The sequence below is a fragment of the Lonchura striata genome, chromosome 3, assembly GCF_046129695.1.
Source record: "Lonchura striata isolate bLonStr1 chromosome 3, bLonStr1.mat, whole genome shotgun sequence".
Taxonomy (NCBI): Eukaryota; Metazoa; Chordata; class Aves; order Passeriformes; family Estrildidae; genus Lonchura; species Lonchura striata.
In genome coordinates, this window is record NC_134605.1 from 78,122,626 (window position 1) to 78,146,986 (window position 24,361).

Here is a 24,361-nt window from a genome sequence, read left to right on the forward strand (position 1 = left end):
TGGTTGGGTTTTTTTCTCTGGTTTTTTTTCAGGGTTTTTTTCAAAGTGTTTGTTTTTTTAATTTTTTTTAAACCTAAAATCAATATTTTGGGCCCAGAGATCTACTTATTCTAAGTCCCTGGTAATATTCATGAACATGTGAAAAGGCATATACAAACAGTAAACCTACAGTTGTTAGGGTTTTGAGAAGTTTTGTCTTTGACTATTTAAATACTGAAGTAGAAGGAAGTGGGATAATTTTCCTGTTGTATTATTGTTCAAATTACTGTTCAGCATATTTATTTCAACAACAAGGAAGTTTAGCTAGCTTTCATTTTGTTGCTGTCAAACATAGTAGCACTGAATTGAGATTCTCATCCTGTTTTTCAGCAACTATTTATCAAGCTAGCTAGAGCTTTCTTAAGTTTTATCAACTATAGTGTATATTACTGTATTGCAACATTAAAGTAGCTGTAACAACTTCTAAAATAAGGAAAACCAATTTTGTGTCTAAGGGAGATGTGTAAATTTAGAAAACTCCCAAAATATGAGTCTTTTAGCATTTCTCTGTATTGTTGATAATCTTGTTTGCAGGTAGAATGGAAAAAAAGTGAAAAAATAATTTTATAAGAAATTCAGACAGAAGTATGTATTTGTTCAGCAGTTAGACTTTCTGCTGCAGACCAATTTGATGTCAATATATTAATCAACATATTTTTACCTAATTTGTCTTATTTCATTAGAAAGTAAATAAAAACAAGCAAAAACCAATACACAAAAATGCCACACCAAAACTCTAAAAAACCTGTCCAGATCCTGTAGCCTCTAAAATAGAAGTCCTGTGTTTCCTTGGTGTGGTGCTTGTATCCCCATTCAAATCTGCAAACGTGGGCTGACAGAGGAGAGTTCTGGAAGAGGTCAGACCCTCCAGGACCGTCCTGGGTTTGGGTCGCTCGCTCCTCTGCAGTCTCTGCTCTCAATGTGCTTTTCTTCTCCTGTGCCCAGCAGACTTCTGCCCCTGTACCATGCACTGCTGCTGCTAGCACAGCCCAGTGCTGCACAGAGGCCAAATCAGCATTGCCCTGTGACTGGGCTGTGAGGAAATAAGCCTTGAATGGATTTTGGAAACAGCCTCCTCGTGATTAAAGAAATAGCTGCTTTTAATTTTAGTTTTGATCTCCTTTGATAAAAGTTAAAGCGCCTGATTATGCAAATGCCTTTTGGAAAAAAAAAATTAATTGTGACTTGGTTTATGTAAAGGCAATTACATGCATTAGTTGGGAGTTACTGTTTTTATTTGCCTTTTAAGTTAACAGTAAATAAAGTCAAAGGAAGTAGCTCATATTCTGTTGTCAACAACATGAAGAGTCAGAAAATAAAGCCTCAACTGCCCTAAATCCATTAAAATAGGTGCATTTTACAATGAGATACATGTCTGAAACGTGGCACAGACAGTTACCAGTTGAAAAAGATGCCGCACAGCGGGTCAAAACATGTAGAAAGCCTAATGAAAAGGGACAGCCCGGTTTTACAGTCTGGCAGGGGGATAGCACTGAGATTAGGGGATTGAGCAAAAAGCCGGCGTGCAGAATTGCGGGTTTTTATATAATGGCTTTAGTCAGTATCCTTTAGGACCCAGCAGCGATGTTCAGTGAGGCAAACTTGGTGAGTAATGGCCAATCATTAGGCGGTGATGAGGGAAAAGCGCTGGGTGCGAAGCCGCCGGGAGCCTGTCGGATGCATCGCGCCGGGGACGCGGCGTTTCTGCCGCTGCTCGCCCAGCGAGGCGACACGCCAGAATTAGAGGCGATTCAATGTTCAAGCCCGGGGGGACTTGTACTACAGGAGGTCACTGGAGTGCAGAGTGCCCGGCTCCCATTTCCAGCAAGATGCCTTATTTCACAAAACTCCTTTTATTAATCTTCTGCTTAGTTCTTCTTGTGGAAAGCAGAAAGCACAGGAGGAGGAGGTGGACGACCCATCTGGACGTGCAGAGGGCAAGGTAAGGGTTACTAAGCCGTGTCTGTATCTTTTCCTGCAGTGTTACAAATACATTACTACAGGGATATAAAAACCTACTCTGTCAATGTCTTCATGTGTATTGTGTGTGCAAACAGCTTTACAAATAATGTTTTTATAACAGTCTCTGGTATTATAATCAGTTTTATGGGTAAGTGGACAATGCTATGGCTAACCTTGATAAACTGTGAGTGAGGCAGGTTTTGCTGAGAAGTTCACTGCTCCAGCATGGATTGTGGGAAAATTATTCTTAGCCATACATGCAAATTTCTGAGGGAATTCAGAGGAGTTGCAGTTAACAGAGATGGTCAAATGTTCTTACTGTTTAATGTTTTAGCACTGTTTCGGGGCAGATTATTCACCTGCTTGCTGCAGTGTCTGTGTTACTTATGTTCACTTGGAATTGGTCATTATGCTCTGACAATTATAGATGGGGATGTTGGTTAGCACATATTGTGGTAATTGATAACAAAATAAATCCTAAAAGTTAGCCAGGGATTGTAAAATTAAAAATATTTCTTGAAGAAATACATGGAAGCTTAAAAAACCATATTTTAAAGTTAAGTGAAAGCACAAGAATGAGTTAAAGGTCTTAGTAAAGTTTATTAGATTTACCGCTGCTGAGATTTGTCTAGAGGTTTACCTTAGAAAAGATAATCTTCCAAACCTGCCAGACAGTCCAAAGTATGTTATCCTTTTTTGTGGTTATGTCATCCAGTGGCAGTTATATCTTACAAGACTATTCGTTGTTTGAAGGGCTCAAAATTAAATTGGGTTAATCCATTTTAGTAAATGTTTTCATTGTGGCTGTAAACTTCAAATTTTCATTTATTTTTGCAGACTTTTTGGTTTATCATTCAACACTTTTATAGGGAGTGTTGTTACTTGAATGTTTTGAAAAGAAACGTGATAAATTGGAAACAAAGATATGCTATCAGATTTACACTACTTATTAAAAAAATACAGTGGCATATGCTTTTAGTGATGTAAATGTTAAAAAGCTGAAACAGCCAGGGCCTCATGGTGAAATCCTATAGACAACTGAAATTTTACCACTGATGTTCACAGAAACTCAATTATTGAATGAGATATTTCATTGAACTCTGAAAATATTCCAAAGTCTATATTCTGAGGAATGTGGGGGATTGAACAGTAGCACTTCCTTGCAAACCTTTCTGTGTAGTAAAGATTGCATACTTTGAAGTAATAAAATAGTGTAAATCCTTCTTTAAATATCAATTTGCCCTGAAGTAAAAATTTCCCTGCTTTAAAAGTTTTGTACTTTATTTGAACTTGGAGAAAAGTTCTACAGTGCTGATATTTTCATGAGTTGTAACAGAGTGGAAGTCAAAGCACTTCTAAAATTATTTTTATAAATACACTACAAAGAATAGCAATCCTATTTAGTATTCTGTGGTGTGATGAATGAAATGAACAATTTTCCATCTAAGTAGGATTTAGGAACTATATGCCATATATATATATACACACACATATACAATTGCTATGCAATGTAGTTATTTAAAATTTTATAAAATCAGATTTGAGGGATTGTCGAATGAGAATGACATTTTAAATACAGAGTATTATGCAATGTTGCAACAAAAAGATGTGTATGGAGCAGTGTTGTTAATATTTTAATTTTCCTATTCTATTTCAGTATATTTCAATATTCGATTATATTTCAATATTTCAATATTCAATTACTCATATTTTAAATTTAATATTCATTATCAATTACATAGAAAAAAAAATAGTCCCTAAACCAACAATGAATAGTAAATTACCAATTACTAAATTACTAAAATAATTAATTCTAGTAAACTGAAACTAAAACTAGTTCCTAGGCTGGTTTCCTAATCATGTAAGAGAAATTAAAATAATGCTCTTTTAAATTATTTCATCACATTTTCTGCTTAGTATTTCTCTTCCTGACTTACTGTAAGAAACAAAGTAAATTCTACAGTACACATTTCTTATTAAAGAAAATTAATTCCTATATTGGGGAGTCTACAGTTGGTAAGTTTGATATTTTGTGTCCACTGAGGTGATAAATCAGTCTTTATATAGACTTCAAGACTACTGCTTGGGTTTGCAGGTGCAGAACTCCTTCAGTGCTGCAGTTTCTTCCTTGGACATTGCCCAGAGCTTCCCGGGGTGCAGAGGTCCTTCCCTGCAGAGCTCTGGTGCGGCCGGTCCTGCGAGTTCTGGGAGAGCTCTCTGCTACCATGCTGTGGGGAAGCTCTTCAGCCTGTGACTAAGTGGGAAAGGAACAAGGGGAAAGACAGGTTAGGAAGCCAAATTAAGAATTGCCAGGTTAAGTTGCCTGTGCATCCTTAGTTACTCCTGGTTGTTTGTGTTAATACATTGTAACACATTCCTTTTTTCCATGAGCGGTGCCTTGCTCAGCATGTCAAATGGATAATCCTTGCTTGATTAGAAACTGCCTTGCATTTAATTTTCTCTTACTCCTGCATCCCCCCTCACTGATAACATATCTCTGCTCCTACAGATTGAGGTATAACATAAAGAAACAACTGCCCGTGTGCATCGCTGCCCTGACTGTCCAAGATGGCCTCATGTTATGATCTGGAGAGCCCAGGCTTTGCGTAGCAAATTGGTGTGTGCTCATCCAGTAGCAGCTCCTGGCTTTAGACTTTAACAGTAGTTTTTCACATTTTCCATGGTGTACAGTCCCTGCCACTCACATTGAGAAAATAAAGGATATTGGTGATACTTGTTTCTATGAAGCTGAAGGTATTCTTGCTGATGTGCAAGATGTACAAATGGTACATGAAACTCAGGGCTCTAGAACTGTAACAGCATTGTTGGTTAAAAAATTTTGCATTTAATTTTGTTTGGATTAATGAATCATGAATTAGAACCTGTTGTTGGAGTCACCTGGGTGACTGCTGGGCAGGGCATGTTTGCCCCAGTCTTACCTGTGCACCAGAGAATAAATTGACACAGAGAAAGAACAGCCTGGTGCTGAAGGAATCAGTGTAAATGTGGAAAGGTGCAGGTATGTGTCAGATGGTCAATGTTGCTATGTAGATAGCTGGGATTTTCCAGAGAGCTGTGTACACAGTTTGGGCTCATGCTGCCAGAGTTGCTGAGGGTTGTACTGGCTGAACAGTGTATGTAGCTGTGCTTGCATCTTCCTCAGAGCCTTACCAAGTGCCAAGCAAGCACTGCTGGAATGTTCAGCACTGAGTTTTTGAAACAGTTTTGAGTACTCTTCAGTAACTCAGCAGTGGCTGCCTCTCAGAAATAGTAAACAAATGTTGGCAATCCTGATAGATTATCCAGCTGGACAGAATCTCCAAAAGACAAAAATAAACTCTAAAAATTAGTGGTTTTGCTAATATTTACTGCTCTATAAAATTGCTGATAATGCTTCTGGTAATGTTTATTGCTCTGCATAAATTGAGAACTCGGGAGACATTTACCATCTCTGTTGTGCCAATGAATACCATGTTTCCAGTAATCTGTGCCCACCCTACTCTGAGTCTGCCTGTTCCTCTCTCCTACCAGCCATGTGAAGCCTCATGCTTCAGCAGCAGAAAAACTGCCTTTGATATAGAATGGCTTTGGCCTCTTCTTAGCTAAAGACTTCCTGCCATGGTTTTTGGAAGTGGTCAGTCCTTTGGAGAACCTCATTAGCGATGCCATTTCCAGGGCATGCTACATGCCAGCCTTAGGTTGGGACCCAGAAGCAGAAGGCAATCACCAGGACACAGCAGCACAAGGCTCAGCACACAAACTGTTTTTCCAAACAGCATTCCACTGGAGCAAGCAGCCTGGTGATCCCTGCTGAAACTGCTGCTGCTGCCAGCAACTTCCCTCCCTTGTCCTGTGGAGCTGCAATTTCCCCGTGTTCCAACTGGATACTGCAGACACATCCTCTAGGCTGTGATACCTCCCAACCCTCACAGATCCTCTTTACTCTATTGGTGGTTTCTCAAAAAATGTGGAATTTGTTAGTGCTTCAGTGATTGAAATGTGATAGTCATTTTTTACAGGTGTATGTCTAGCCCAGGGCTCAAGTCCAGGGCACTGCTGAACCTCTGGTGCAGGGTTTGATGCCTACTGAAGCTTTTTTCCCAGCACTGCAGCATCAGCCAGGGCCAAAGAGCAATGTGAAATAAAAACAGGGAGAGAATGTGTATGACAGCAATGATTGTACACACACTTTGAGTTTGTGTCCATCCTTTTCCAGAGTCAGATTTAGTTTTTCTAGAAATATGGCAAGGAAAGTCACATTCCTTTCCTTCCTGCTCCCAACATAAACCCACAGATGAGTAAGTGTGAAGCATGTTACATCCAGAGGTAGGGCAGCAGAGTCCCTCTTCCCTGGGACTCTGGAAGCAATAGAGACTGGTGTGGCCACCCAGCTCAAGACAGACCTATCTTGTGGAGATGCCAGGCCTTCCTGGGCATCTGGGGCTCCTAAAGCACTTGAATTTGTGGCCCTGACAGGCATTGTAAAGAGACTTCACCAAAATCAAGGATCTTGATGTTCCCAGTTTGTCAGAAATTTCTCAACCATACCTGATCCCATATGATCCATGCATATTAAGACTAAAGATACACTCATAACACAGTGGTGATAATCAATTTGGAATTCTCATCTAGGAGTGAGCTAATTGTTATGACAGTCATAACAATTGTTCTTGTACCCTCTCTTTTTAAGTTAGCTTCTAAGCCTTTGTGTTGCAGCAGTCATATGCTTTGGTGGTAAGGAAAACAGGAGGCCTTGTACCTTCCTTAGTGTGCATCTCCCCCAGCTTGCTGCGGCTGCCACACAAAGTGAATCATGCCTTCACCTAATTTTGGGGTTATTTCCACCCCCCACAGAGAATATACTGAAGAGTGACAAGATTTTCACTGAAACTGTAGAAATACTTCTCTGCACCCCAATATGTCATTGGAACCAAGGTCCCATGAACATGGTACCATCTTGTGACCAAAATCCATTCTGAATTCTCCAGGGGAAGGTGCAGAAACCTGCCAGACCCTGGCTGCCAACAGCTGTGCCATGCTCAGGATGGAGACCGTATTTCCTTTCAGGCTCTCCACTTAGCCATGGCCTCCTGCCCTACAGCATGAGGACTGTTTCCAATCTGAAAGTTCTTCATCTTGCTCTGGAAAGGTCTGAATGTCTGCATAGACATCTGCTCTTTTTTGAATCCTGCTGAGTTGTTATCTGTAATTTCTCATGCCACCAAGAATGAATTCTCTTTGATATATTTAGCAATAGAAAAAGCATCTATTTTATGCAATTGAGGCAATTCTGAGTAAAAGTCACTGGAGAGGAAAATATATTTTAAAAAATTAGGGCAATAATGCAGAGGCTTTTACAGAAGCTCAATGAGCTATCTGTTGCCTTCTCTTTAAACAGGAACAATTCTTCACAGAAGTCAGATTTATCAAATTCATGCCCCTTGAATGAAATATAAACAGCAATAAAATTATATATGAAAAATGTGGCAGAAAAAGACAAAGGGAGATGGGTGGATTTAAATGAATAACGGTGAATTGCAGAGAATGCATAAAGCTGAAAGAAACCCTAACAAATCTATAATCAGAAATGCTAAAGACCATAAGTACATCAGGGAGGATTTATGAGATATTGGTGATCAGATTCTCAGTAAAGGCACCCTGTGGGCAGCAGTATCCAGAGCACCCTTCAGCTCCACAAGAGCACTGGCAGCTTTGCTGCAGGTAATGAGATGGTGCCTATGCCAAACAGCAGTGGGGCTGGCATGGGCTACTGCCAGAGTGGGGCAGAAGATACAGCACGGCTGATGTCAAAGACTGTTATAAAGAATTTTTTTTTTTCAAACAAACTTGGTCTTGAATTAGATTAAATAGACAAAAGTAGTCTATTTAAATAAATTTTAAAGGCTGTGTAGACTTCCTGTCATTAAAAATATTTCAATACAAAACTACTGTAGATGGATTAAATTGGTTAAAAAGGGACTGTCAGAGCTCTTTTGGTGAAATCTGAATTGGCCGTTATAATACCTGAAGGATTGGGCATGAACTGATGATTAAATGATGGTTATTAAATGCAACCCCTGGCTCAGGATGTGCCTGAAAACCTCTTTTCTTCCTAAGACAGTATCCGTGTCCGCAGCCAGCCCTCTAAACCTCTGCAGCCACAGACTGTTTTCAGCAGCTCTCCTGTGTGCTCTTTGCTGTTTGATGATTTTTAAATAATTGATCAAAATGTAGCATTTCAGTGAGTCTGAGCCATTGATTTGCAAGATAATACTGCCAGGGTGTTTCATACTAATTCCTTGTACAATGTGCAATCCAATGTTTTATTGGATTTTTAATTGGGCTTTTTTTACTCCCTTCTTTGAGGAGAGAGACTTGATTGAACATTCCCTCGTACTTTGGCTTTCCCTGATAATTAAAGTCAACCAGACACAGGGAGATCCCTTTTCTGGGCTCTGGGCTTGTCGGGCACAGAGGCCGTGCAGCGGATGGAGGAGTGGAGCAGCAGCCCTAACTTCACAGCAAAACAAAGCTTCCCCCCTGCAGCAAGCAGCTAAAAGCCAAGCTTTTGCCTCCAACCATTCCCGTTAATGGTTGTGCTTGGTTTTACACCCCTGCTTTTAGGTAACCATAAAAGCCTTGTCGAGAGGGTGCTTGTTCCAGCTGGCTCCTTCTCACAGCCAGCAGGGAGAGAAGCTCTGACATCCCAAGTGAAACAGGAGCCCAAAACAACCTGAGGGAGATCCAGCTCTTCCTATGTAGTATGTGCCCTGGGGTACAACTGCCTATATTCCTTCAAAACATCTATTTGATACAATTAATTTTAAATTCTGTTACTTCCTTTTCACCTACTTATGGTAAGGAAGTGGGTTATTGATGTCAGCACCCTTTAGGTTTCATCATTTCTTTCTTGAACTGAGTGCTCTGATGGGAAACTTTTCTTCTGATTTGTGATTTATGCTCCCTTTGACTCATACTTATTGTGCTTTATATTTTAATGAAGCTAAGAACATCCCTTTCCGTACCCACACTTATGAGTGGGGCGATTATTTTGTAGGTTCTGAATTCTTGACCAAGACTTTAAGGCTAAGTAGTCTCTTTATTTTTCCTCCAAAATTTTTTGTTCTATATTTTCAGTCATATTTCTTCCATACAGGAAAAGGAACCTGAACTTTTTGTAAAAAGTTATTTCTGTTTATCATAATTATTTTTAGTAAGTTACTGGAAACCAGCTATTGCAGCAGTACTTAGAACGTTGCCAGCTCTTATGTCCAGAGTCAAGGGATTGAGGGATTTTAATGGTCCAAGTCTTCTACTCACACCACTGGAGGACAGTCAGGGATGCTGATCTGGATTTTCTTCCAGCAGTGCATGCAGTTTGTTTGTCTGCTGGTTAGTTATCCCCTTATGTGATTTTAGTTACTATCTTGCACTTTACTTAGGGGCTTGTTGTCATCCTTGTTCCACTGTTATTATACAATATTTCAAATAAAAAGTAAGAATTTTTCCTACCTTAATGTTCAGAAAAGTGAGGTGAGGGACTGAAGGCTTCGTTAGATAAAACTCCTCTCTTCCTGCTGTTTTGGGGAGGTTTTGTTGTTGCTGAAAGCCAGAAGACCCGCTGTCCACACAGACTGCTGGCACTAAATTGGTGAAGTTAATAGGGCAGTTTCCAAGTAGTGCATGACATTGCGTGACCAGCACTGAAAAGAGATTTTTCATGACAGTGTTGCCTTGGTACCTAGCCAAATCCTGGCCAGGTAACGTGGGGCCCCCAGCTGCTTCCACTGGTGCTTGCTCTCAGCTGCAGCATTCAGTGCACGCAGCTCCCCTGTGAGATGCTCTCTGCCTTGTGCCCCCCTGGAGCCGGCGTGGCTGGGGCAGAGGGAGCACCACGTCCTTGGAGAGGGGCAGAGGGAGCAGGGCTGCCTGCGGGGCACAAAGGTCTGACTGATGCTGTGGAAAGGCAGCTCTGGGTCAATGTTTTGGTGCTGGCAGTCTCCCCACAGTCCCTGGGATTGTGCCTGCAAAGCCCCTGCTCCTGTGGCTCCGCAGCTGGGCTGGCAGCTGTGGCACTCGGGCACAGAGACATGGAGCAATGCCACTGCTGTCTTTTGCAGCCACATCTTTAAGAAGAATCGCGACCTGACCAAAGCCTGGAAAGGAAAGACGGAGCAGCTTCTCAGAGTCGACGAACACGACTTCACCATGCGGCCGGCCTTTGGAGGTGAGGATAAAATGGTTTTCTTAATTCTGTGCTAATCTAATTAAGAATAATCTATTTATCCAATTAATAACCTTATTAAAAACCAAGCAAACAAGCCTCTGCTCAGATGCATCAGTGTGAAGGGAAAAGTCTTGGTGCCAGTTCAGAGGCCACATGCTCATCCTCCTTGCCCTCTGTGCTCTGTACATTTCCAACATTCCTCCCTGTTGCTGCAGTTGGCTCTGTTTTTGACTGGCATTCCCCAGAGTTCAGGATGAACCATCCCAGTAAGTGTTTCACTCTGTTGAGAACAGGAACAAGCTGCAGGTTTTAATATTCACTTATGGCTGTGAAGTTGCACTGAGCTTTTCAGCTGATGTGATTAAATTGCAAAGTAAAGAACTCATTGGGTGGATCACAGCCTGCCATTACTAAGAGAAAACTGAATACTTTCGTCAAAAAAAAAAAAAAATCTTATCTCAAATTCTCATAAGCAAATAAAAGCATGGGAGGGGAGACCTCTGCCAACTTCACTTCTGCCTTCAGCCACACTCAGTTACAGGAATGTGCTTGCCTGACCTTTCTAGACTCACTGCTGCAGAGATAAGAGGGTACCTGAACAAAAACTGCTGGAAGACCAGTATGGCAATCCCACTTCTGATTACATAAATAACCAAATCCTTCCAGAGCTAAAGACAGAGTTTTCTGTAGTTTTCACTGAATGACTAATGCTGCATCCTTTGTCAATTGACCATCTAGGGTGAAGTGCTACCTCTCCCTGCCCAGTGGGACACATGAGTGTTGTGCCCTTTATACTTGGTCCATGGAACATATTCTCAGGCCTGCCCATTCCTGGTGTGGCTCAAAAGATGCTTCTTGCCCCTCAGTGCAGATGTGCCATTCTGAGAACATGGTGCTGAACCCTGTTCATGATTTATATATATATTTTCAAACTCCAGAGTTCAAAACCTGTCATAACCTGTGTTATGACAGTGCTCCCTGCCCCTGCAATGTTATTTACCAGCAAGTTGTAGTCCAGCCTAAACATTGGAGGTAACTTTTTTCTAATCAGCGTTACCTTGGTCTGCTACTTCTAGGGTTGAAGAATTTGCCTTGAATTGCCCTCTGGGTGGAGCACAGGCAGATCTTTCTGGGGCTGGTGGGAACACAGTGAGCCCCTGGGGCAGCTGAGGTTCAAGGATGAGGTCTGGGAGCTGGCCTGGAGGCACTGGGCTTCTTTATGAATTGGCTGTAAAAGCGTGAATTCACCAAAGTGCACATGCCTCCCTAAATCCCAGGTATGCCCTCCTGTACTATGAGGTCAGAGGATGCTGTCTTAGATTTTCTGATTATTTTAAAAATTTTTTTAACCAATTTCATTTTTTGCAGCTTGGCTGTTGACTTCTGAGTGCCTGATATGGACAAACTGAAGGTGCTGAGCTATCCTCTCTGCAGCTGGTCTGTCCTCTGGACAAACAACCTGCTGGTCTGATGGGTGGGATGATAGGGCTTCTCTGGGAGCATATTTAGACTCCCTACCTTGCCTCAGTTGGAGACATCTGAGGAACCATGGTGATTTTTTAAACTTTTTTCCCCTTTACTGGATGTATGTCAGGGCATCATGCCTGTTCTGGGGGAAGCTGCAGGGTTTTGTTCTGTTGTGCAGATGGTTTAGCACCCAGTGGCACCACTGCGCTGTATTTCTGGAAACAGATCTGAATTTAACTATTATCATCAGGGCCACAGGGTCCTTGAATTCAGAATGCATTTGAGCACAGGTCACACTAAACAGACACATGTAATTACACAGGCACTCTTCTAGTAAAAGCATTTTAATCTCTCTTTTGCCCTGTTTTACCATCACGGCATCAAGATTCTTCTAGAGCCAACATTTGGAATAACATTTATAAAACTGAGAAATATCCTAAGAGCCTTTGCTGAGAAGGTTCCTTTTTTATAAAGGAAAAACATGATGGGTTTTTTAAATTTTTGCTTAAAACCTCCTTAACTCGCAGAGATTCTTGGGACAAAGGTATGCACTGAAATTCACATGATGAGGAGCAAAGCATGGAAAAAGCTTTGTTGAGGCTCCAGCCTTGGAAAGCCTGACTCAAAAACACAGAGACAGCAGGTGCTGCAGGTTCGTGCTCAGCTGCAGAATTGCACAGTGTGTTTTTAGTGACAGATGATAAGCCTAGTGGGAAAAAAACATAGAGGAAAGGGAACAAAAGTCTGGCAAGAGGTGATCCTCCTAGTTTTGTCTGTGATGTTATTCATCAAGCAGTCACAGAGATTTGCTAGGCACCATGAGTCCTTCCAGCTTCTCGCTGTGGCAGTGTCAGTCAAACTGATGTGGTCTGACCTGCAGAGGATAGAAAAGCTTTCGTACTGCCAAAGTGGAGAAGAGGAGCCTGTGGGATACACGTGACTGTAACTGGTCACTGCCCTAAGGCCCCTCTGGTCTGAGATTCCAGCTCTATGGCATTGCATCGGGCCTGTGGTGTTACCTTGTGGGTGGGAAAGGCACCTCCATTCTGGAAAAGTAAAATAATACCATAAGTAAATGGTGAGTGGCACTAAGACTAAAAGAAATCCAGTACTGTTGATGGTTCTCAAGTTTGGTAGGCCAGCCTGCAATTCCACCCTGTGCTAAAAAGGGGATGGGATTCGAGCTCTTTTATGGTGGCCATGGTGACACTTGCTGGTCTGCAGAGGACAGTCAGAAAGCTGCCAGCCCAACACAGATGTGACCACTGGGCAGAGCAGTCTGGGGTTATGCAAGGTGAAATGAAAAAAACAGTATTAGAGAAAGGTGAAGGGTTTTTAAAGAAAAAGTATCTTTGTAAAGAGCAAGTGAGCAAACAAATGTTGTGTAAGTTGTTATTAACAGCCCAATAAGCATGGCTATCTTGCCTCCCCTCAGCCCATTAGAGACAGACAGCTGGGTACAGAGGCAATGACAAAGTTCTTTGCTTTGATGATGGTCAAAGAGCCTCCAAAAGCTAAAAGAGACTGCAGAGTTTTTGACCCTTAGGGAGTTATCTCTATGTCAGTGACCTTATTCTAGTTAGTAGCAGATGTTCAGGTATTATATTCTATTATTAATATTTAAAGATTATGTAAATGTTTGTTTTGCTGCCTTCCTTAAACACCCATTTTAAGCGTTTCATTTATGACATCTCATATTTTACAGGGAGCCTGTGAATAAGCAGCTTTAGTTGATACTTAAAATAGCTGTATCTCCTTTATTGAGGACCAGCCTAGTGTTTTACTTTTATTATATTTGCTCATAGCCGAGTAGCCTAACATCAGCAGGTCCTTGCTGCCCTTTCTGGGCAGTGCTTTTTCCAGGATGGATGAACAGTGGGATGAATAAAGCACGAGTAGATCACTGAGTGCTAGTGAAAAGGGCTGGAATAGAACTTGCCTCTCTGCTGATGAGCAGCCGTCCATGAGAGGCAGAGGGACGAAGCCCTGCAGTCATGGGGAGGTGATGAGCTGGTGCTGGCTGCCTGCGAGCTGCCCACACCTAAGAGGTCCCACGGTGGTTTGTGGTCTCGCTGGGTGTGCATGAGATACCTGTCAGTAAAGAGATCTCAAACCCACTCGTTTCTCATGTACATGTTTTTATCTCAGGGCCTTCATCTGCCTCCCTCCTCCAAAGATAGATGAGTGGACACTGTCTCAGAGAGAAACAATGAGCCTTTGAAAGCACTGCCAAAGAGAAAAATTAGAGATGTCACAAAGCTTTAGTCTCAGAGGTGGAGTGGAAAGCTGACTCCAGGCATCTTCATGGTAGTGCACTCTTCCCTCTCTTCCAAAGTCCGCTCCAGTGTCAGAAATAAAAACCATGCTTGCACCCAGTTCTGACTGGGAACTGACTCACACTTGGAAGCTTTCATGCTGCTCACTGGTTGGTGTTTTTAGGTTTGGAGACACACTGGGATGCAACAGGCTTTAATACTGGGCTCCTTCTGAAGTCCTTCCTGCACGGGACTTGTGGAAACCTCCTGGGTTCCCTGGAGAGGTCAGTCCAAGGCCAGACATCCCATTCAATCTGGGGCATGGTTTGATACTCAAACTGGAGTTTTTGCAAAATGAAACAAGCTGGTTCTTTGTGTCAGAACCAGCCCAAAATTAATTTGGCTGATTCTTTTCAGAGACTCTAAAGTGTGATCTGAAAATCTGCTGGATTACAGGCTTTGAGCAAAGCAGCACTGCTTCATTTTATCAACCATATCCCCAGCTTTCATTTTGCTTCCTGTCCAGCAGTGAACCTCCTAGAGAGGAGCCTGAGCTTTGAGATCTCTCCAGTGTTAATGTGTTCAAGTTTTTGTGGCTTATAATTCTCTAGGATGATCCTTCTATATTTCCTTCTTCTGAAGAAGATGTGAATATTGATAAAATAATGTTTATAACAATAAACAATGGTTGATGAGGGCTATTTTGCATCTAATGCTGTAATCAAAGTTAATTGTTCTGTCTACCAGTTCAGTTTGTCATATACCATTTGAGCTGTTCTTGTTTCTTCACATTTACACCCTCATCATACTCTGCTCCCTCTCAATACAGAGAGTATTTTTCTTTTTGCTTGTCCCTAGTGGCATTTGATGAGGAATTTGGCAAAACACCATGAGCCTCTGTGGTTCAGCTGTTCAGTTGCCAGAGGGACAGGATTTAAAAGCTAGCAGTTCCTAATTGACTCCATGGGTTAGTGAGATCAAAGATCTCCTGACATTTCTCTCTGGGTGATCAACAGCCATTTAATTCAATGGTATGTGCTGTAGCCAACATGACCTTGAAGGAAACCCAGGGTTTGTTTCTGTGGTTTAAAGAGGTCATTTCTAGACAGGGCTTCTGCTTTGCTTCAGAAGCTGCATGCACTTTCAATGTTGCTTGCATGAAGTACCTCTACAAAACTACATCTTGATGTTCTGTAGAGTGACGGGCTGAGTGAATACACAATTATCATTATCACTTATGCTCATTGCTGAGAGCAGGACTTGGTGATCATTTGATTCCTGTTGCTAACCTCACAAGCAGTAACATTTGCACTGGCCCTTCACTCACCCTTCCCTGCTCAGTCCAGCTTCTTGCCTAAACCTCCTCCAAAGTGTCTTTGTGTCTCAGCAGATCGTCATTTGTGTGCTCTCTCACTGCCTCAGCCCCAGGTGCTGAGTCAGGAGCAGGGAGAAGGAAAAAGCAGTGATTGCTCCTGCTGATTGTAGTAGGAGTTTGCCCAAAAAAGGAAGAATAATATTTCTGCTGATAAATTGGTTTTACAGACTCATCTTTACATTTCTGTATTAAGAACTAAACATTTGAGTGCAGTGTTCAATAATTTCTCCCTCTCTCTATTATAATCACTCTTTTCTCATCCCCCAAATTTGTGAATAACTGGAGAAAGGACACCTAATCCAGCATTAGACCTGTTCTCTCAAGGGCTTTCCAGACCATCCAGCTTAAGGTGGAACACCCTTTATTTTGGATTTAATAAAGCTTTGTTTCTGCTCCAGACCGAACCTTAGGCTTTGTCCCTGAAATGAGATAACTGCTGATTATTGAGTGTTTGATGCAGGAACATGAACAAAGAAAAGAACACTTTATTTTCAAGGGCAGATAGGGAAGGAATAGGAGAGCAGGACAGATATCAGCTTGGCAGTGTTCTTGTGTTTATGGGCTTGGTTTTCAGTTGTTTGTTGATGTTTTTTGGGTTTCTTTAAATCTGTGATTAGTGTTCAGAGAAGCACAGAAATCACAGTAAATAGACTTTGTGTGGGTGTTGATTTCCTGAATCAAGGCTAAATTAAGGATTCATACACAGAGTCTCTCTTGCAGTCTGGAAGTTGTGGGGGGCTGCCCAGCATGTGTTGGGCACACAGCCCTCGGCTTATGCTGTTTCTCTGTTGATTGTACTGCACATCAAAGTGCCTCTTGTCACCACAAATACAGTGCTTTTTGCTACCTTGTTTAGGAGAAAAACCCCAACAAACTGAAACATGTTTTAGAAATGTCATAGAATAATTCTTTCTCTTGATTGCAAATGATTGCTGGCAATTTTTTAAATTATGCAGTGCACAGTTGTATGTCTGAATGTGTTTGTAAGCATCTGGGAGTCACCTCAAAGTGCTGTGTCTGAGTTTCATTGCTGAGGGCAGCAGCCACTTAAACTGGAATTGGTGGTTCTGAGGAGCCTGGTCCCACTCCACAGGGCTTGTTCAAGGTGCCTGTTCCCAGCACAGCTGCTGCAGACACTTTGGGCAAAACAAGCTGGAGCTGTGCATGTGGGAAGGGGATTGGCACCATCAGTGTGCTCTGCAGTAATCAGGTGAGGCTGGCTTGTCAAAGCCCTGGCAAACCTTCACTGGGGCTGGTCACAGCTCGTCTCACGGGCATGGGGGTCAGCCTTTCCCTACTGAGGCTGAGTTGGTGCTTCTTTCTCCTCCAGCAGAGGCAAACGTGTTCAAAAACCCTGAAGATGTGTGGGAGTCCGTACATGCTGCTGCAGGTACAGGGGCAGGATGGTTAGCAGCTTGCACAATTGTGCTACTCTCTCAGCAACATTTCTGCTCTCTGGTTAGACTTGCAGTGTATTTAGGGCTTTGATGTGGTCTTGAGAAAGATGCTGCTCCAGCTAAATGTATGCATGCAGCAGGCCCTGCTGCAAATATGGGTCTGAGTCCACAAAGGGATTGTGGTACGTCTTACATCTGACTGCTAATCAGGTTCAAAATCTAGGAGCTAAAAGTATTTGCAGATCTTCATGGGAGTCACTATGGTCCTTGGAAAAGTAGTTTCTGCTGGACAAGTCTCAGACATGTCTGCAGAGCTTCTGCATCCTTTGGCATGGTCTGTCTCACTGCCAGTGCCCAGGCTGGAGACATGTCCTGGATGGGGTCATCAGTGTGAGCCCTGTGAGTCCCACTGCCACACACTGGGAGCACCAGGCAGCACTGGATCCACCTGGGCTGTTCCTCAGCAGGTCCTGCTGAGCCACCCTGCTGGGTCATGCTTGGTGTGCTTGTCTCAGTGGGCACTTATCACCAGAATTTGGGAAAAGCGACCTGAGGGCACATTATGGGGATCTTGAGCAGGTCCTGGTCATCAATGAGCAGCAGTCTGGAGTGAAGTTTTGATACGGTGTTTCTAGTAATAGAGGAGTGTGCATTATTGTGGGATGTTTTCTGCTTACTTACTCTTTGTGAACTCTCTGGTTGCTAATTTTAAGACTGCTGTGGACAACCAGCAACATCATCAGTGAGTAATACGAATCAAGATGGTGATGGGCCCTTAAGAGATTAATGTGGTTTGCCTTGTTGACAAAAATGAGAAACCTCCAAGGAAGAGCTCACTGCTTGCCATGTCTTCATCTCAAGACCCCTGTCCTTGGGGCTAAATTTGTTCATAAAGGCCTAAAATTTAAGATGGGATGGCACAGTTTTTAAAAACATAGGCAAATGTTTCATCCAAGCTCGGGAATAACTGGAAAAGTGTCAATTTTGCAGCATATGCCAAGGGGAAGATAATTCAATGTTTCAAAAGGGCCTTTACATGGTTATTCACTAACTGATTCCCCAGCCCCCTCCTGAAGAACCATTGACAGAAATGTACAGCATAAGCTCAGAAATGTTTATATGTCACCTTAGAAGTGCTAATGAAATGCAGATGATATGAAAGAACATTTATTTACATATCTAAATCTCATTCTCTTTCAGGCCCTGCGATCCCTGTTGGGGTGGATGTGCAAGTTGAAAGCTTGGACAGTATTTCTGAGGTTGACATGGTACGTAATCCTCCTCTAAGCCTCAGTTAATTCTAGTCACAAAAAGACCTTCTGAATTGAAACCTGTGGGTCTCTAATCATTGGTCAGATGAAAGTAAGAGCTGCATCTCCAAAATTCAAAGAGGCTGATAATCAGAACCAAAGACTTGATAAAACCAGATGATCAAAGTCTTACCTCTCTACCTCCAGATAAAGATTAAAAGCGTGAAGAGAAAAGGGACCTTGAATGGGAGAGGAATCAGTGCTGTGAAAGATCTATCACAACTAAAAATATAAGCAGCTGCATATGAAGATTTGAAGCCATATGGTAAAATTCACATAAGCTGTGTTTGCTGCAGGAGTTTCCTTCCTTAGGGAACCATTCAATTCTCATGAGTGTCACACACACTTTACTGTTTGGTTTGGAATTGTTTTATGGTGATTTTTAAAATTTTTAATTGTAGGAAATGGAATAAAAAAGAGAAGTGGAAAGGGGAACATAGAGGAAAAGAGGAAGCTTCTGGGCTCCTTCCTCTTGCTGCCTTTTTGTCCCTGTTCTTGTGCACCTTTTGTGGTCTAAACCAAACATAAACAAACATAAAGACAAAGAAAAAGCTTTAGTTTGAGTAGTTTCTAATATGGCACAATTGCATCTTTATCCCATTTTGGAGGGGCTGATTTAAATGACCTTTAAGGGTTCTTTCCAACCCAAACTATTCTATGTTCTGTGATTAAAACCAGACAGTTTGCCTGCCTGGATATTGAAAGAGAGGGTTTGGAGTATGCATGCAGTGAGGTGTGTGGGAAGGAGCTGTCAGCACAGGAAATGGCTGCTAGGAGGAGAACTGGGACCCTAATACATTCAAGATAATATCAGAGCAGCAAAGAGGCCTAATTAGTGCAAAGAAATAACTCACAGTACTTTCTGTCAGGATTCAATTAAAATCTTACTTGTCAGAAGTCTTGGAGGTCCATTCTCTCCCTTGGCTGTTGATAGTTTCTATTTTCCCAGCTCATGACAAGCATTTTCTACAGCAGTTGCTGATACATATTTGGGGTGGAAGAATGTTCTCCCAGTTCAGCCTGAGTTATGTTGGTGTGTTCTTCCAATAGACTGTCCCAACATGGGTGTCTGCAGGGAGGAGAGTGGGCAACAAGCTCTCTGCATGGCCAGGGGACCGGGCTGGCTGTGCCTGCAGCAGGGTGCCCTCCTTGTCTCCTCATTGCAGGCAGGGCTTGTTTCAAACTGCTCTGAAGTGGTCCTGAAAATCAGGTACCCTGGGCTGGGCAGGCCTTACCTATCACTGTTTGAGCAGGCACCTGGTGCCCCAAAGGACCAGACTGAAGCATCACCAGCCGCAACCCACTGTGTCTGCAAGACTGTGCAGGGGCTGTTTAAAGCATGTGGGTTTAAAACTGGTGCCTGTCTGGTTGACATGGATGGGCTGCTGCTGTGTGCAGTGGCAGGACATGCTCTTGAGGCTGCCTGGAGCTTGGAGCAAACATGAAATACGCTGCCAAAATTGAGGTACTTCTGTGTAGACTTATTTGTGCCTCTGGCAGGTACTGTAATTCTCCCAGTTTGCTGTAAAACCTTGTTTTCCAAGGGACATTCGTATTTGTGTGTGCTGAAATTAACCCCTTTTCTTGCTTGTAAATAGTGTTTGTGCTGGTTAGGAAGGAACAAGTGGTCAGCACACTGCCTCTTTTGAATCTTGCCATGAAAAAGCCTCCTTAAGTTGGATTTTATGCTTAGAAGCTGTTGTCAGCTGCCACTTTGTGTTGGCATCATTTGGTGCACCATGTTGGCCATTGGAGAGAGAGGAGAGTTGGCCATTGCAGAGGCCACTGTGCTGGCTGTTTGGAGAGAGAAAGGGACTGAAGGTGAAAATGAGAAGCTCCAGTCTGGTAGGACAGGGAGAGGGGTGGCCTGGACAGCAGTGAGTTCCCTCCTGGGCTGTGCCTTCAGACAGTCTCTTCCCCCTCCTCCACAGTGGCTGTAAGCAATGCTGAGGGTGCCTGGCTGATGGTCCCTGTTCCCCTGTGCTCTGATGATGCAGCTGCCCAGAGGCATTTTGCAGCCACAGCCTCAGGCTGCCTGGCTGTCCTGGTTTTGGCTGGGATAGAGCTAATTTTCTTCTTAGTAGCTGGTACAATGCTGGGTTTGGATTTAGTATGAGAATGACACAAATAACACAGTGTTTTAGTTGTGGCTCAGCAGTGCTTACCTTGAGTCAAGGACTTTTCAGTGTCTCCTGCTCTGCCTGTGAGGAGGGGCACAAGAAGTCAGGAGGGAGCATGGCCAGGACAGCTGACCCAAACTGGCCAAAGGGATGTGCCATACCACAGGACATCATGCCAGGAGCTGGCTGGGAGGGGCCAATTGCTGCTGGATGTGCTGGGCATCTGTCAGCAGATATGTTGTGCATCACTTGTTTTTCTGGAGTTTTGCCCCTCTATCTCTTTTCATCTTCCTTTTCATTACTCTTTTTATTACTATTTATTTCAATTGTAAAACTGTTTTTATCTCAACCCAGCTTCTTTTAAGTCTACTCCCCATCAGATTGGCTGGAGGTGGTGGGAGAGAGGAGTGGGCAAGTGTCTGTGTTGTACTGAGCTGCTGGCTGGAGTTAAACCATGAGAATGGTCCTCCTCTCCTGGAGCCCCATGTCCCTCTATCTCATGTCATGGCCAGGCAACCGGCAACCCTGAATAGCCAGGCTCTTCTTTACTCCTTTTTTGACTTCTACCATAGCTTGCACTGACTCCTAAGAAAGCAGAAATTTTGCCTCTTCCTTGATTCACTTTTTCCCAGCTTTAGTCAAACTGAGGAGCTTGAAGTCCAGCCCCTGAGGCTGACTCTTCTAGCTGGGCCATAACCCAAGCTCTGCCAGTGGCAGTAGTTGCTGGAAGTGTTTCTCTGGGACTGTAGATGTAAGGGGAAGGTGCCCAGTGTCCAGTAAGGAACAGGAGCTCACAGCATCCCTAGGATGAGCAGTGAGGGAGCCTGGGACCAGTCTGATAAGGTGGGGTCCTGCAGGTGGGTGAGCAGAAGTGTCCCCTGGCCAGTCTCTGCCATGGTCAGAGAGGTCTGGCCAGCTCTGTACTGTGCTGGGCAGCAAGATGAGGGCTGGCACCAGAGCCTGACAAATCAATGAAAAACCTACTGCCAATGCGTGGCTGTTGTGAGACAGTCCTTTGAAGCAGAGAGTCAGAGTAATTGATTGTCACCAAACTGATTGGCTGTGGTGTGAGAAAGTGGTTGCTCGGGAGAAACCCTGGCCTGTGTTGCTGCCTGCTCAGACTTAGCAACTGCAGCTCCCATAATCACTTGCTTAATTGGGAGTATAAAGAAAATAAGTCTATTTGATCTCTCAACATGAGAGTAGATTCAGCTCTAAAAGCAGCAACTGTCAGGTTGGGATCAACAAACAGATGTTTTCCTTAATGTCACTGAAGCTCCTGCCCCATCAACAAGCCTGAAAGGGAACTGTATTTACACACTTACATGGTAGGAAACACAGTTCCATCACTTGGTTGCTGTTTGTAACAATTTAGTCCTTTTGGGGATAAATTTCTTAGTGTTTAGCATGACCATTAAGCTAACTTTCAGTTTTTCCTCTTGAAGATCCTATTGCTTCCATAGTCCTGTAAGATAATTTTGCCAGAATTGAAGAATCATTTCTGTAGGGCGTTGCTTCTCTTGGGGCATATTTATATCCCATTTGGGACCAAACATTACTAGGTACTGTAATAAATTCTTTAGTTGGATATGCTTTATTTTGGCTGAAATTATTTTGTCAGGAAAATCTACTGACACAGAGGATTGACCTAGGAAAGAATCAGGAGTTGAGAGTGGAGAGATGTCATCTATCTGGTGGGAGTGAGTTTTTCTTCTGGTGTGTCCTAGTTGTAAAGTGCAGCACTGACAGACCTCTCTTCCTTTTCTGGTTCTCTTCCCTTTTTTGAAGGATTTCACTATGACCTTGTACTTAAGGCACTACTGGAAGGATGAGCGTCTCTCATTTCCCAGCACCAACAACAAGAGCATGACCTTTGATGGCAGGCTGGTGAAGAAGATCTGGGTCCCTGATGTCTTCTTCGTGCATTCCAAGAGGTCCTTCATTCATGATACCACCACGGACAACATCATGCTGCGAGTGTTCCCCGACGGGCACGTCCTCTACAGCATGAGGTAACGGAGCAGCCCTGCTTCCCCCGAGCATCCCCTGGGGCTTTGCTGCCAGTTTGGCTCTAGACTTGACTTTGGTACTGCCAATCCTGCTACTCTCACTGCTGATGCAGAGCCCTGTTTCCAGAATATCCACTACAAAATGCTTTGCAGGAAACTCGGAGAGCCCATGTTGAGGGCAGTAACAGGATAATCTCCTCCTGAGGGAAGCATGCCCCCAACTCTTTGCAGTCAGTGGAGGGCTTAGTCAAGCAAGAATGTTCATCCCAGGGTCAGTGTGTGATTAAACTGGAAGCTGCTGATACAACAGATGGTGACCTCTATAATTATCCTATTTTTCTTTCTTGTTTGTCTAGAATTTTTTTTTCAGTTGTGGTGCTTTCCTGTTGATGTAAATGTTTAAGTTTATTGAAGCTGAAATGGCAGTATTAAAAACATCTTGGTTTTCTAGAAGATTTGTTGGCTGGAAGAATCCTGAGGGGTGTCTGTCAGGACCTGCAGGGTTATCCATCCTGCGGGTGTACATGGATCGTGAGTGCGGGTTTGCAGGATTCTGTAATACACAAGGATATGGAGGCTTAATCCTCTAAACTTCTCTACCTTTTTACAGATTATTAAAAATACCACAAAAATCACCACTAGCAAGCAATCTACCACAAAATCACCACTGGCAACTATACCTGTGATTAATAAAGTGACTGTATATCCACATCACCCTATTGCAAATTACTATCAGCAATCAATAATTTAGCGTCTATCAATCATGTGGCAACAGGCAATAACTAACCAGGGTATTTAAATTGGTGAAGCATCCACAATATACCCTCAGGTACACTTAGGACAGGTTGCTTGTGTGGGTGCACAGTACTGGTATCAAGTGATACCGATCCCAATCATCCAATGAATGGGTGGGCAAACTGAAACAAAGTGGGATCAGAGAGAGACAGCAGTGTCTCATTTCAGAGATGCTCTGAGTCACAGTGAGTGGAGTCAGCCAAGAGTCCTTGGTGGGTGTCCAAGAGCTGGTAGAAAGTTCATGCACCAAATTCAACCTTCTAAGGAACAGAAAAGTATGCGCAGCAGGGAAAGGTCTCAGAGGAAGGCTTCACCTTGGGTAAAAATTATATCCTCCTTATATCCAGAGATAAGAGGGTGTAGGATGCCACCACATTGAATAGGCAATAGATGCTAGTAATTTTTGTTTTTCACCTGTAACAGCCAATAGATAATGATGTTTTCTGTTCTCTCAGACCCTTTTTTATTTTCAAGATAATTTCCTACCTTTTCTTACAATAAAATGCCTGTTAAAGCACTTTTTTTTTTGTCAGTTATTTATGGTGTTTCAGGATGTCTCCTGTTTCTAGGTACCCTATCTGCATGTCAAAGAGGCCAGCTGTGCTTCTCAAGGATTTGTCTTGTTCCCAGGCTGGCAAGCCTTTCTCTGTCCATATTTTTTATCAGACAGTTTTTTGCTCAGTAGTTTCCCCTTCTAACCAGCCCACCTTTATGGCTGCTCACATCAGCATCCCAGCAGATTTAATTTCCTTCAGAAGAATGAAAAGAGAAGTGGAGAAAAACACACTGCTAGAGGAGAAAAGCTCAAGAGCCCAAAAAAATGGATATTTCCTCAGGACAGAAAACATGCTCTGAGTGTACAGTGATTTTTGAATATTTTGTAGCAAAGGATTTCTGTTCTAGGATCTTTCTGGAACTTATTCCTTTCAGCTATGGTAAAATGATTTTTAAAATCTTGGAAAGGTGTTCTATTAAATTTACTTCTGTGACCAGCTGAGGAGGTGATGTGGCTATTTAATGTTACCCACAAGAGAGAAGCCTGTGACTTAACCACAGCCGATTGCACAATTGTTAAATGGATAATTTGATATGTAAAATCCAAGGAGAAAGAAAATCTCCATGGCATTTGGGCCTGGTGGTGTTTAGAACACTCAGAACAATATCCAGCTGAAAAAGCATGGGTGTCCACTGGTGCTGGGAATGCCCTCAGATATCTTGAGATGTTTGAATGGGATTGGCAGTGGACTGGGGGGTATTTCATTCCTGTTTAGGGCCTTGGGTCTTCAAAGCCACCTGGACACTGCACTCTAATTGAGGAATATCATATTGATGAGCTGAGTTTCTGTTCTGCCCCTGACTAACAAATTGTTACTGACCACACAGGCTGTGCCACAGTTCAGGTGAT

The 24,361-nt window shown here is 42.9% G+C and overlaps 1 protein-coding gene across 1 annotated transcript in view; it reads left to right on the forward strand.

The window, feature by feature from the left end:
• The first annotated feature begins 1,669 nt into the window (after positions 1-1,669).
• GABRR2 (gamma-aminobutyric acid type A receptor subunit rho2) overlaps positions 1,670-24,361 on the forward strand; it is a 30,691-nt gene continuing 7,999 nt past the window's right edge. The window contains exons 1-4 of the mRNA XM_021546248.3: positions 1,670-1,981; positions 10,122-10,228; positions 17,923-17,990; positions 21,941-22,164. Coding sequence (XP_021401923.1) covers positions 1,794-1,981; positions 10,122-10,228; positions 17,923-17,990; positions 21,941-22,164 — 587 coding nt within the window. The 5' untranslated portion in view covers positions 1,670-1,793. The remainder of the gene's footprint in view (positions 1,982-10,121; positions 10,229-17,922; positions 17,991-21,940; positions 22,165-24,361) is intronic.